General features: G+C 40.1%; 1 protein-coding gene across 2 annotated transcripts; it reads left to right on the top strand.

Annotated features, from left to right (window-relative positions):
• The first annotated feature begins 4,516 nt into the window (after positions 1-4,516).
• Positions 4,517-9,508, top strand: C10H7orf25 (chromosome 10 C7orf25 homolog). 2 transcript variants are annotated; one of them, XM_028525381.2, is made up of 2 exons: positions 4,517-4,674; positions 5,557-9,508. In XM_028525381.2, exon 2 carries the CDS (start codon positions 5,578-5,580, stop codon positions 6,841-6,843), a length of 1,266 nt encoding a protein of 421 aa, XP_028381182.1. In that variant the 5' UTR covers positions 4,517-4,674; positions 5,557-5,577; the 3' UTR covers positions 6,844-9,508. The 2 variants fall into 2 exon arrangements, with proteins under 2 accessions (XP_028381182.1, XP_028381181.1); XM_028525380.2 differs by lacking the exon at positions 4,517-4,674 and adding an exon at positions 5,058-5,364.
• Positions 9,509-14,935: the final 5,427 nt, after the last annotated feature.

Raw genomic sequence — 14,935 nt, 5'->3', positions numbered from 1 at the left:
GTGAATTCAGCATACAAGAAAATGAAGATAGTGATAAAAAGGGATGGTTTTCAGAGTCAGGTCTTACATCTCCCACTTACTGGCTAAGTGACAGCACAAAGTAATTATCTTAGGGTTTTCCAAAAATAATTTGATAATGCAAGTGAAAGGCCTTGGCAAGGTTAATGGTTTGGTTTAGTTTTAGCCGCTTTTGAATTTGCTTCAAGAAGCAAATTCATTTTGCGACTAGAAGAATACCAAAATTCTACAAATCAAAGAAAGGAAAAACAAAGCATTTATGACAAAAGGAAACCACGTGGATTTTCATTCAGAATAAAAACAGGAAAAAACTAGCTGAAGCACATTTTGTCAAGAGTTGATTGCCTCTTGCTTCATTAAATGTGAAGCACAGTTCAGTTGAAGCTGTTTTTTATTTTCATTGACCTTAATAAACCCTGGACCCTGGCTGGGTAGGTCAGTTGGTTAGAGCTCATCCCAGTATGCCAAGATTTCAGGTTCAGTCCCTGGCCAGAGTACATAGGAGAATCAACCCAAGAATGCATGGTTAAGTGAAACAAACCAGGCTTGCTAGCTCACTGTCCATGCCTTTCTCCCTCTCTCCCTCCTCTCTAAAATCAATACATAACAGAATAAGCCCTCCTTTTGCCCAAGTTATTTGGTTTAGCCACCCATTCCCCTGCATCCCTAAATGTTCCAAAATTGTAGTCATTTCTAGTCTGTATATTTTAGCTGCTTTTATTTAAGTGTCAAAATGTTTCTAATTGTCATAATCCCTCTCTATTTTTGGTTTCACTAGTATCTTAAAACTTTTGTCTCCACTTGCTCCTTTCCTCTTTTTCAGTTCCTCACTTAACCATGAATTTAATTTTACAAAACAGTTTTTAGCAGTGAGACATGAAAATATTTAAAATTGACAACAAAAGGTGAAATAAGGAAGAATAATACTGATCTTTACAATTATTAAATGCCGTTTAGGCACTGATCAGGTGATGGGGTGATCAAGAGTTTGTATCTATTGAGTTATGTTTATGGACCAAAAGTGCCAAATCTGAGTCCTTAACCTCACCACTTTGTCAGGTGTCTACTTGCTATTGGAGGCAAGTGCTCTACTCCAAGAAAGAAACACAAACAGGTGAAAATAAGGGGAAGGGATTAGCCCCAAAATATAAGCATAACTCCCAGACACAGATAACAGTGTGTGGTGATGGGGGGGGGGGGGGGAGGGATGAGTGGAGGTAGGCAAAGGGGAGAAAACGGGGACATTTGAAGTATTTAATGAATTGGCCAAAAACTTAAGAGTTTGTAGCTCCCTTAATATAGAATTATGATTTCCTGAAAACCCAGTCTAGTGGTTTTGTATTAATGTCACATTACCTCACATGGTTTCTTCCATTCTGACTCCATTGACTCTCATGAACCTTATTAAAGACAAAGCAATACCTACTGCCATGAACAGTTAGATAACTTTAACACTTCATCAGAAACCATGTCCCTGAGTTGCATCTCTTTTAATTTTGGGGGGTATTTCATTAAGTACTCTTTCTGGGTTCCGAAGTTTAGCCACTATACAAACTATATTTTGCAACATGAGAATTTAAAACACCACGCTCACTTTCCCTCTCTTCCTCAATTTTATTAGATCACAATGTTTTAGTTTTTATTACAGCTATGTAAGTATACTATAATTACATTTTTTAAATTTTCCAGGAGGTAATACAGCCTCATTTTTTTGTTGGCTTTATTTTCTGTGGAGCTATTACTAATTGCCAGTTTTCCCCTACAGGATTGTAAAACCTTCTGCATACTGTTTTTATGGTCGGATATCAGGTAATCAAACAGTTCTAGCTCAGCCCTTCAAACCCACGCCCGCAACATCATTCCAAGAAGTTTCTTGGAACCATCTGTCTTTAGTTGGTGGGTTTAAAAATTCCAAGTTAGAAATAATTATCTCCACATTTTGAAAGCATTACTTTACTCCCTTCTAGGAAGTCTAATGCTATTATTTTTTATGCCAAATTTTTCCAGGGGTGTACAACCTTTTGGTGTCTCTGGGCCACACTGGAAGATGATGAGTTGTCTTGGGCCACACATTAAATACACAAACACTAACAAACTGATAAAGAAAAAAAAATTTTTAACTGAATTTATGATTTTGTGTTGGGCAGCATTCATAGCCATCCTGAGCTACATGCTGCCAGCAGGCTGCAGGTTAGACACCCCTGCACCTGTTTGTCCCCTTTGCCACTCTTAGGATTGTTTCGTTTATCAAAAATGTTCTGAAATCTTACAGTGATGTGCCTTTGTATGCGTTCCTTAAGAAAAGAGTATATATCTTTCAGATGAGCCATGACCTTTGCAGGGTTAACATTCATTGCTCTGTGTTCTCAGCAGGGCCTTACCCTGTAAATATTGGTACCTTTTCCAGTTTTGGTAAATTTTCTAGCATTGAGAAATTACTTCTTTGTTTTTGTTTTTAAAACGATTGGCCCCTTTTGTTGCTGTATTTTTTGCTTTTTTTATTCTATTGGGGGGGAGGGTTATGTACTTACCCTGCCTTTTTTTCTATTGTTCAAAATTTGAGGTAACTTTTGATTTTGAAGAACTCATTCCTATGCATTATCACCTCTTAAAAATTGTCTTGATTCATAGCTGTAATACCTTATCTGAGACTGCAAAAGACATTTTTTGAAACTATTTTATTCTGTATTTTGTTGCCTTCAGATTCTAAACAAAACTGGAAGTGCTGTTTTTAAGTTCCAAATCTACTTAACTGAGGGATGGTGAATATCAGCACCTATAAAACTCTATGGTCTGCCCTGGCTGGCGTAGCTCAGTGGATTGAGCGTGGGCTGCGAACCACAATGTGGCAGGTTCAATTCCCAGTTGGGCCACATGCCTGGGTTGCAGGCCATGGCCCCCAGCAACTGCACATTGATGTCTCTCTCTCTCTCTCCTCTCTCTCCTCTCTCTCTCTCTCTCTCTCTCTCTCTCTCTCTCTCTCTCTCTCTCTCTCTCTCTCTCTCTCTCTCCCTCCCTCCCTCCCTCCCTCCCTCCCTCCCTCCCTCCCTCCCTCTCTCCCTCTCTCTCTCTCTCTCCCCCCGCTCCCCGTCCCTCCCTACTTCCCTCTCTAAAAAATAAATAAAATCTTTTTAAAAAACCCTCTATGGTCTTTCTTTCATTTGCTCAGTTTCTCCAGAATAAAATGTTTTGCGGGGAAGGGTGGTGGGGAGAATGGGAGCTGAGTGCCAGCATTCTAGAATGGGCAGAGAAGGGACCCATAGCATTTCACCATTCAATAGGAGAACTTTTCATGGAACCCCTCTGGTTCCCTATCTACATCATCATAAACTCTAGTCTTGTGCCCAGCTGCACAAAGTAGGAGAGAGGACTTCGGTGTTTTTTTTCTTACTCAGACCTCAGCAATGCCCATTTTCGATCCTGCTTCACTGCTCCCCTGTCTTCCTTCCAGGCATCTGTCTGCAGCTTCAAAGCCATTCTGGGGTTCCACTTTGCAAACAATGGGCAAGGTTTTGCCCACTCCTAAATCCTCCATCTTCAGGTTGCCTGTGTTCAAATAACCTCTCTGTGTTGACTTAACTGTAAAATATGTCTGCTTTTTAGGTTGTTGAGAAAAATGGGATAAATTTATATGTGAAGAGCACTTAACAATGCCTGCCATATAGAAACAAAATAATTACTGCTTTTTTGTTTTCCAAAAGTGTCAGGTGCAGTCGTCTCGTTCGTTTTGTTTTGGGGGTTTATTTTTTCGTCTCTTTACTGTTAGCTGCAGAAAGGTTTGAGGAAGGCTACGTAGTATTAACTTTAACTTGAAGTCCTCTTTTTAAAATTAGCTGATTTTTAAAATTAGCCTTAGTGAAGCCCTAACGTTTCTGGGTGACTTTGGGCACTTTACTAACTTTATATTACTAATTTATATTACTAAATGTAAATTTCCCAGCCCCTAGGAAGTCACCTAATCATTTATTCTCTTGAAGATGAGTCCCACTTTATAGGGAGATCCCGTATGGTGTAATGGAAAGTGCTTTGTCCTGAAGTCAGAAATCCCAGCTACCAGCACTTAACAGATGTGTAACTTCAGCCAAAATTTTTTCTAAGACAGCCATTGCCCGGCACTCTGTTGGCCGCAGAACCACACAGTGTACTTGGCTGGAGCTGTGCTCCACCGGAAAAGTTTCTCCCCTAAAATGAACCGACTGTCACCCAGGAAAGGTCCAACCGTGATTAGGTGCTAAGGCGCGGGGTCAGCCTGCCTGCGACCCTGGAGCTGGAGCTAGGCGTCTCAGTTGGTGTGAGGTAGAGCCCCGCGAAGTGCACCCCTGCTCCTTTCTTGGGGCCTGGTGGCTGTTCCTCTACAAGCTCTTCCAGCAGCGGGAGTGGGAGAAGCTCTGTGCCATCAACAAATATGGCGGCCATGTTAGCGTCAGCCCCGCTCAGGAGCCGCGTTGCTGCCTGGGAATCGCGGTTTCGCGTCACCCGGCGCGAGGCCACGAGAAGTGGGAAGTGCCAGAGACTGTGCGGCCCTGGCGGGCTGAATAGCAGCAGCAGTAGCAGAGGCCTGAGTCCGTTGGGGGCTCTGCTGTGTGAGGTTTCCCGGTGGGTTCCTACTTGTCGAGCGCACTGCCCGCTGCTCGCTCGCTGTCCCAGGCGCTGCTGGTGAGGAGCCAGGGGAGGGGAAGAGGGAAGAAAATTGGTCCTCCTTTTGAGAGGAGGCGACACTGCCTGGCCAGTCTGGGTGGAGGGTAGCCATCGCTGGGTCTGCGCGTCGTCTGCCCGCCCTCCCTCCACGCTCTGGCTGCGGAGCCATTTGAGCCTAACTCTGTCTGGCAGGCCTCAGCGGTACTGGTGAACCGCGCAGGGCCGAGGCCAGCCGGGAAGGCCTTGATCTCGGGGCCGCCACACACGGTACCACCAAGTTTAGTTAATCTTCAGAGTGGGAGAGGGAACCAAACTAGTGGACTCCATAGATCTTTAAAAGAATGGGAGTTGGCGTTGAAGGCAGGAGTGAGGAGTGTGTACAGACAGACCCCTGTGTAATCGCCATCAGAGACCCATTCATGAAGGAGAAAATTATAAAGCCTTAATGTGGACATTTTAGGAGAGTCTTGCTTTGGACAATTTGCTAATATCTGTGTATAGTTTTATTTTAATCGTTTTATCTTGACTTTCGGAGCTTTTATTAAAATTTCTCTACCACCAAAGACTAAGGCTGCTGACAGGGAATTCCCACGTAGCTCATTGCAGAATTGCTGCATTTAATCGTGACCCGGTTCATTCTGTGGATCCCATGACTTCCCAGCTGAAGAAATAAAGATCTACAGTTTGTGAGAATTCCAGCACACCTAAAGAAGAGTTCAGAACTAAATCTATCGCTTTTTATTTAGCTGTCAGAGGATGGAGACACTCCAAAACCAGACATGCAGAAACTCAGTTTCCTAGACTCAGCCTCCATAAATTTTGTTGCTAGATTGAAGTTTTGTAATCCTCACCATAATTTTTGAGGACTTTAAATTTGCCTTGTTTCTTTTCTTTTGACAGGAAAGGAATAATGCTGCCAGCATGTCAGCACACTCCATGCTCTGTGAACGAATCTCCATAGCCAAAGAACTGATCAAGAGAGCAGAATCACTTTCTAGATCAAGAAAAGGTGGCATTGAAGGTTCTGCAAAGCTGTGTAGCAAATTGAAGGCTGAATTAAAATTTTTACAGAAAGTAGAAGCTGGGAAAGTAGCTATTAAGGAATCCCATTTGCAGAGCACTAATTTAACACACCTAAGAGCCATAGTGGAATCAGCAGAAAACCTGGAAGAAGTTGTTAGTGTTCTCCATGTCTTTGGTTACACAGATACCTTGGGAGAAAAGCAGACCCTTGTGGTGGATGTTGTTGCAAATGGTGGTCATACATGGGTAAAAGCCATTGGCCGAAAGGCTGAAGCTCTGCATAATATTTGGCTGGGAAGGGGCCAATATGGTGACAAAAGCATCATTGAGCAAGCTGAAGACTTCCTTCAGGCCAGTCACCAGCAGCCGGTGCAATATAGCAATCCTCACATCATCTTTGCGTTTTACAACAGTGTCTCCAGCCCCATGGCAGAGAAGCTAAAAGAAATGGGCGTATCTGTGAGGGGAGATATAGTAGCAGTTAACTCGCTGTTAAATCACCCCGAAGAACAGCAACCCATTAAGAGAGAATCAGATGATGAGGGCCCCGAACTTTTCCAGGTGACCAGAGTAGACCGAGAAAATATACTAGCGAGTGTTGCATTTCCTACAGAGATTAAAGTTGATGTGTGCAAAAGAGTAAATCTGGACATTACTACTTTAATCACATATGTATCTGCCCTCAGCTATGGAGGTTCCCACTTTATCTTTAAAGAAAAAGTGCTCACAGAACAAGCAGAGCAAGAGAGGAAAGAGCAGATTCTACCACAGCTTGAGGCATTTATGAAGGACAAGGAGCTGTTTGCTTGTGAATGTGCTGTCAAGGATTTTCAGTCTATTCTAGAGACTTTAGGAGGACCTGGGGAGAGAGAAAGGGCCACTATGCTAATTAAGCGAATTACTGTTGTGCCAGACCAGCCTTCTGAGCGGGCCTTAGGACTAGTGGCCAGTTCAAAAATCAATAGTCGTTCGTTAACAATTTTCGGGACAGGAGATACCCTAAAAGCCATCACCATGACTGCCAATAGTGGTTTTGTCAGAGCTGCCAACAACCAAGGTGTTAAATTTAGTGTGTTTATCCATCAACCCAGAGCACTTACTGAGAGCAAAGAGGCTCTAGCCACCCCCTTACTAAAAGACTACACAACTGACACTGAACGCTGATGATATTTTTTACATATCATCATGGATCTCTGGCTGGTGTGGCTCAGTGGACTGAATGCCAGCCTGCGAACCAAAGGGTTGCTGGTTGGATTCCCAGTTAGGGCACATGCCTGGGTTGCCATCTAGTTCCCCAGTAGGGGGTGCTCAAGAGACAACCACACATTGATGTTTCCCTCTCTCCCCATCTCTAAAAATAAATAAATGAAATCTTTAGAAATATATATTATCCTGGAAATAAGTTTTTATACCAGAGACTGGGTCTTCCTATCTTAATTGGGAGAAAAAAATCTATAGTAAAAATAATAACTGAGAGTTCAGAGTTTATTTGTTTCTCATCTATAAAGTATATAACTTCCTAAAATAGAAAAACACAAGAGCTTATTTATCAAGCTGTCTACATTATAGTACCTAAAAACAGAAGTACATCTATGTAAGGCTTTTAGCTGTGTCACAATGCTTTTATTTGTTTGATTCAGTAGAGCTACAACCCCATCTACTGGTAATCACATTTCATAGGCTATGGCTGCACAGCATCTTGCATTAAATATCTGGTGAAAACAAGCTTGTTTTTTATTATATGGGTCTATCAGTTGATAATGGGTTGAAGCTAGGAGATAATAGTGTGTAATTAATTTTAGATTCTAAAGTTACAGGCGTTATCAATGAAGAGAAACTAATTGCTATGTGTCAGGTGCAGTCTGGGTATGTTTATGAAGAGTAATATAGAATAAGTGCTTTCTTGTTTTTCTTTTTAAAAGTAAATTCTGAGCTTGCAAGTCCTATGGATCTTTTGATACACCTTTGTAAAAAGAAAGATAGCTGACAATTACACTACTATAAACTAGGACATTTAAGGTAAAATATTAATTTGAACAAATTAAAAGAGAATTATGTAAAACATTGAAAAGGAATTCAGATCTTTTAAATACAAACAGCCCCCATATTGCAAATATTTGGATTATGAATCCTATTTTCGCTTTTTCTTATGTAAGTAGCAAGTGAAAACTGCATTTATCTCACTGTTGTGAAATAGTAGCAGGGAGATTGCATACCTGTTGAATGACACTTTGTAATTGAGAAGAGATTTTTATGTCAAGGTCGTGCTAGGTACTTAATTTGTAACAAGGTGAACAAATAGCATAGATATGTATTCATGTTTTAAAAATGGAAAAATGGAGCCTTAGGGCTTAGACTATGTGGGAGCTAGTATTAAATGATTTCATATCATTACAGCCTAACCTCTTTCTACTGTGCCAATTCCTATTTTGTGAGAAGGGAAACACAATTTCCAGCCACAGTGTTTGATTGGACGGTGAAATGTAATCATTAGGGCCCAGGAACATTCTGAAACAAAATGCAAAATTCAGTGTATGGGGCATTTCTTTTAGAGATTCTGTTACTCAGAATATATTTTCTAGAGTAGAATGCTGTAATTGGTGTTCCATTTTAATGCAATGAGGTATACAGGGTCTGGCAGAAGTTATGCCTATGTGAGTGTGGTTGAAAGTGTAATTATAAAGGAGTAATAATTTATAGTTTTAATTTGAACATTTCAGCTAAAATGTCATATGGTGTGCTTGCATGTGATACTGTTATGTTACAGAATTACATGCTTACGATTTTGTAATAAAAGATTTTGTAATGAAAAAGCATTATTTGTGACAGATCCTGTATTTAACTTACATTGCAACTAAAATTGTCCAGTGTTGGACATTGGACTTGGGCTTTTGGAAGCACCCATGAAAGTCCTATTAAGTTCTTATTACTGTGAGTATTGAGCATTATTATGATAGTTTGGTATGAAAGATAATTGATGTTTGCCATAAGGAATTTTTAGTCTAAAATGGAGGTAGACAGCTGAAGTACAATTTTATTAAAATCTCTAAATGAATTATGTTTAAAATACTATGGGAACATTAAAGTAGTAATTTTTTGCTATGGAGTCAGGAAGTCAGGAAATGACATTTGAGGATTCTTAGTGTGAGATTTCATAAGATATGTACAGGTACTGAGTGAGATAGGGAAGGTACAGAAGTGAGTGTGAGGGTTTGTTTAAAGCCTAGGCTCCTGTTGACAGTTTATAAAGAATGAAACTAGAAAAGTAGAAGTTCTCTCCAGAGTGGCATTAGAAAGCCATTGGCAATTTTTAAGAAGTGATGGGCCATGATCATATCTCTTACGAGAACAATGAAAACCTGTAGTATGAAAGATGAATTAAAGGAAGCAAAGATGGGACTATAATGGCCTTGTCTAAAGAAGTAAGGATAGAATGTAAAGTCATGGGTATAAGCTGGATTTGTTCAAGACAGAATTGACATAATGCTAACTTATTCATCCAGTACACATTTTTTAGAGTCATGTGTCAGACAGTGTGAAGGGCCAAGCTTTTAAAAGAATAGTAAGAAAAAGGTATCAATAAATAGATTTCTTTTCCTGTGCACTATGAATTGATACTTGAGGACTTGGGGCATTGGCCAATTGGGATACTTACAGCTATAGGAAAAAACTGCATTGTGAAGTGGTCACAGCTCTGGTCCCCCAACAACTGTTGTCTTTTTCCAGACAATGACTATAATTTTAAACAACAATGCAAAGCAATAGATGTGGACAAGTAGGAGGGCACTATTTTCTGGAATGTAAAGAATAGTGTGTACTCTAGAAATGACCTGTATACATCCCTCAAACCACTCTATCTGATCAAAAAGATCATATGTAACAAATGAGGGAGGTAATTAGAAAAATGACAGAAGTTAAGAGAATGTTCAGTGTTTAAGTTAGCCCTGTCAAGGTTAGCCCTGGCTGGTGTAGCTCAATAGATCGAGTGGCAGAACAGTGGGGGAAGCATGAGGTAACCACACATTGATGTTTTTCTCTCTTTCTCCTTCCTTTCCCTTCTCTCTAAGAATGAATAAATAAAGTATTTTAAAAAAACTGTCAATTCAACAGAACATAATACAGCAAAGCAAATGTCCAAAAAATTATGAAAAGCAAAGATATGTTGAAATTATTACTAGGAATTGAAAGTGGAGAAAAATAAAGTCATGTTATTTAGAAGGAACTCAACAAAAACTCCATAATTTTTTACCATTAAAATTTAAAGCAGTATAATTTGGGATATCAAACAGGACATGTAACTGATAGAATAAATTAAACCAAGTTGAATCACTTTCAAATGAGGGCCAAGGATGGAGAATGAATGCTGTCCATACAGGCAAAAGCAATAATATTCTCAAGAAAGTACAAAAACTAGAAAGGCTAGAATAAGAGCTATAAGACCAAGACGGAGATAAAACAGGTTTGGAGAAGATTAATTAGGTGTAGGGGAGTATACTGTAGCTATATACTACTTTGATATATTTGGCAATATTAAACATGATTTTCTTAGGAAATATGAGTTACAATTGGAGAAGAAATAGAAAACCCAAGTAACTGATAGTCACTGAAAAATTATTAAAGTACAGTAATTAATAATCTTAAATTTCCAGGTTCAGTTAAATTAATCAGATAAGCTGTTGCTTTATTGTTCCTCCATTGCCCTTTCACTTAATGATTTTAGCATGCCTTGATGATTATGACCTGAATCAGTTATTATATTAAGTGGGACAAAATGGTGATTTTCATAATTTTGTTCATTTCCTTTTCATTTATTAGCTATAATTCTTTCATTAAAAAAGGAACTTGAAGAGGCCCTCTGAGCTGGGGTTATTTGGTTACTCTGAAATACAGTTACTTCTGGAATAGCAGAATATATCCTTCATTCTTTTTCTCTAGCAGCAGTAAAGTTTTTGGAGGGAAATTCTATTTGGGGAATATCAGACTTATGAATTAATGTATATTGAAATGTGTCAAAATCAATTACACTTATTCTTTTTTGTTATAATTCATTTCATTTTATTTTTTGGTCGTTATACCTTTATTTTTAAAATTATATTTTATTGATTATCCTATTAAGTTGTCTTGATTTTTCACACTTTGCCCCTCTCCCCTCAGCACCATCAACTCCCTCAGGCAGTCCCCACACCATTGTTCATGTCTGTGGGTCATGTGTATAAGTCCTTTGGCTATTCCATTTCCTATACTATATTTTACATCCCCATGACTGTTCTGTGACTACCTTGCCCACTTGTACTTCTTAATCCCCTCACTTCACCCATTCCCCTATACCAACCTCCCATCTGGCAGCCATCAAAATGCTCTCTGTATTCATGTTTCTCTCTCTGTTCTTCTTTGCTTAGTTTGTTTTTTAAATTCAATTGTTGACAGATACGTATTTTTTTTTGCCATTTTATTGTTCCTAGTTTTGATCTTTTTCTTAAATAAGTCCCTTCCACATTTCTAGTAATGATTTGGTGATGATTAACTCCTTTAGATTGTTCTTGTCCTTGAAGCTCTTTATCTGCCTTTTGATTCTAAATGATAGCTTTGCTGGGTAGAGCAATCTTGGCTGTAAGTCCCTGCTTTTCATGACTTTGAATATTTCTTGCCAATCCCTTCTAGCCTGCAAAGGTTCTTTTGAGAAATCAGCTGACAATGTAATGGGAATTCCCCTATAGGTAACTAACTTCTTTCCTCTTGCTACTTTTAAGATTCTCTTTATGTTTAAACTTGGGCATTATAGTTGTGTGTCTTGCAGTGGGCCTCTTTGCATCCATCTTGTTTCAGCTTCCTGGACTTGCCTATTTTTCTTCACCAAATTAGGGAAGTTTTCTTTCATTATTTTTTTCAAATAGATTTCCAGTTTCTTACTCTTTCTCTTCTCTCTCTGGTATCCCTATGATGCAAATGTTGGACTGCTTGAAGTTGTTCCAGGGGCTACTTACAATATCCTCATTTTTTTTGGATTCCGTTTTATTCTTGTTTTTTTTTTTTTTTTTTTTGTAAGATTTTATTTATTTTTAGACAGAGGGGAAGGAAGGGAGGAAGAGACGGAAAGAAACATCAATGTGTGGTTGTCTCTCATGCACCCTCTACTGGGGACCTGGCCCGCAATCGTGTGCCCTGTGCCCTGTGCCCTGACTAGGAATTGAATCAGCAACCCTTTGGTTCTCAGGCCAGCACTCAGTCCACAGAGCCACACTAGCCAGGGCCATTCTTGTTGTTCTGATTGGTTTGATTTTTGCTTCCTCATGTTCCAAATCATTGATTTGATTCTCAGCTTCATCCATTCTACTGTTGTTTCTCTGTAAATTGTTCTTGATTTCAACTAGTGTACCCTTTGTTTCTGACTAGATCTTTTTTATGCTGTTCAAGTCCTCACTAAGTTCCTTGAGCATCTTTATAACCAATGGTTTGAACTCTCCATCTGATAGCTTGCTTATGTCCATTCCATTTAGCTCTTTTTGTAGTTTTGACTTGTTCTTTTATATGGGCCATGTTCCGTCTTCTCATTTTGGCAGCCTCCTGGTGTTTGTTCTTATGTATTAGGTAGTACTGCTTTGACTTTGTGTCTTGGTAGTGTGTCCTAATGTAGTAGGTGTCCTATAGTGTCCAGTGGCACATCCTCCCCTATCACACAAAGTGTACACTCGAGGTGCACCCTTCTTGTGGGCTGAGCACACCCTACACTTGTAGTTGAGACTTGATTGCTGTTGGCAGGTCAATGGGAGGGATTTACCCAGGCTAGTCAGCTGCTGGGACTGGCTGTGACCACTGATAACCACCCTCTGCCATCCATGGAGGATCAGCTGTGCAGGGGCAGGGTGGTGGTGCTCTGACATGGTCTATAGTTGCCCACTGGCACAGGCTCTGGGGTTTCCCAGTAAGTTCTGGGGAAGGTCAGCCCTGACCTGTGTTTTGACCAGGGCCACTGTGCCTGATCTATAAAGCAATCTGAGATGGCTGCTACTTGTGGTGGGCTTGGAGATTCCAGGGAAAACCAAGTTGTAAATAGGCTGGTTGCTGCTAGCACCAGGCATGGGGCTCTCTGAGGCTGGCTGTTGCATGTTTGTGAGGATTTAGGAAGTTGTGAAACATGAGCCCAGACTAGACATTCTTATGGCAAAGCATCTTGGGTGGTCCCTTAAGTTGTGTGGGGCGGAGTCTCAGGGGATCTCCAGGGTGGGGCAAACTGTGTTAGCCAGATTGACAGAATCTCAGAGTGGCACAGCTTGAGAGCTGTGTGGAGGGAGGGTTCAGAGAGGGACAGTGGCCTCTGCTTGCCTTGATGCTAGACACTTCAGTTTCTGCCTATATGCCACTGGTACGTTTTAAAATTGCTGCACTTGTAGTGGAGCTCAGAGGTAGTGAATTTGAGTAGGATAGTCTGTATGTGGATTCTTCAAGAGGAACTGCTCGGAACTCCAGTATTTCTTCCACCAACACATCCCCACTGGTTTTTGCAGCCAGAAGTTGTGGGGATATATTCCTGAAACTGAAACTCTGAGCTGTGGGACATGGTATGGGATTGGGCCTCCTTTCTCCCAAGATATCCCTCCCAATTTTTTATCTACCACACATGGATGTGGGAACAGTCCATTCCAACACCCCTCCTACCAGTCTGGATGGATGTGGTTTCTTTAGTTCCATAGTTGTCAGACTTCTATTTGACTTGATTTCTGACAGTTCTGAGTAATGGTTGTTGTAGAGTTTAGTTGTAATTTTGATGTGGTTGTGGGAGGAGGTGTGCCATGTCTGTCTGTACCACTACCTTGACCAGATATCTCCTTTCATTTTACTTTTTACTAAGATTTTATTTTCACAGCAGTTTTAGGACACAGATTAATAAAGTACTGAGATTTCCTATATCCTCTCTTTTCCTCTCCATATGGCCTCCACCATTATCAACATCTTCCTCCAATATGGTATATGTGTTACCATGTGGTATATTTGATGACCCTACCTACATTGACACATCATAATCACTCAAATTCCATAGTTAATGTTCAGTCTTGGTGTTGTATATTCCATGGGTTTGGACAAGTGTATCCATCCATGGACATATACCCATCATTATAGTATCACAAAGTATTTTCACTACTGTAAAAATCCTATGTGCCTCACCTATTTCATTTCTCCTTCCCACCTCCACCACCTGGCAACCACTAATATTTTCACTGCTTTCATAGTTTTTCCTGTTCAAGAATTTTATATAGTTAGGATCATCCAGCATTTTCAGATTGACTTCTTTGACTTAGCATTTTGCATTTAAGATTCCTCCAAGTCTTTTCATGATTTAATAGCTCATTCATTTTTAGTACTGAGTAGTCGTCCATCTACCCATTCAGCTACTGAAGGACATCTTGGTTAATTCCAGGTTTTTGGCCATTATAAACAGATCTGCTATAAACTTCCATTTATGTGGACATAAGTTTTCAGGTTTTTTAAGGTAAATACCAATAGTAATTGCTGGGTTGTATGGTAAGAGTTTGTTTTGTTTTGGTAAGAAGTCACCAAGCTGTCTTCCAAAGTGATTACACCATCTCTTGCTCACTCTCGTCTCCTGGTATTCCTATGATGTGGATGTTGTTACGCTTCATGTTTTCCCAAGGTTTCTTAAGCTCTCATTCTTTTTAATCCTTTTTGCTGCTCTGCTTGAGTGTTCTTTTCTACCTGGTCTTTCAAATCACTGATTATATCATTTACATCATATAACCTACTGTTTGTTCCTTCTACTGTATTATTTATTTCAGATATTTCATTTGTTATTTTTGACTGGTCCTTTTTTATTGCTTCTATGTCATTTTTATGCTGTCAAGTATCATAATTATTACTCTAAAATCTATATCTGATAAATTGTTTGCCTTCCTTTCGTGTAGTTCTTCTGGGGGGGGGGTCCTCCTGTTCTTTTACTTGGGGCCTGTTTCTTTGTCTTCCCATTCTGGCTGCTTCTTTGTATTTGTTTCTATGTATTAGGTAGATCTGCAAATATTCTGATTCAGACCATGTCAGATGCTGCTTATGACTGGCCCTGGGCAATCTGTTTAGAGCTATCAGCCATCCACAGCTTGTGGCTCCCCCTGCTGGGCCTGTTTATATACAGAAAGAACCAGGGCGTTCTTCTATCAGTATCAGGCCCAGTGGAAGGACAGCTAAAGTCTCAGATTTCCCAGAGATCTTTCTTTGTTGATAAACCTAGTCACTGATATAGCCTCAA

The sequence above is a fragment of the Phyllostomus discolor genome, chromosome 10, assembly GCF_004126475.2.
Source record: "Phyllostomus discolor isolate MPI-MPIP mPhyDis1 chromosome 10, mPhyDis1.pri.v3, whole genome shotgun sequence".
NCBI classification, from domain to species: Eukaryota; Metazoa; Chordata; class Mammalia; order Chiroptera; family Phyllostomidae; genus Phyllostomus; species Phyllostomus discolor.
The sequence above is the reverse complement of the archived record's forward strand: the minus strand, read 5'-3'. Positions and strand labels throughout refer to the sequence as shown.

Coding starts and splice junctions, on each gene's coding strand:
- C10H7orf25 (XM_028525381.2), top strand. CDS start 5,578: ATGTCAGCACACTCCATGCTCTGTGAACGAATCTCCATAGCCAAAGAA.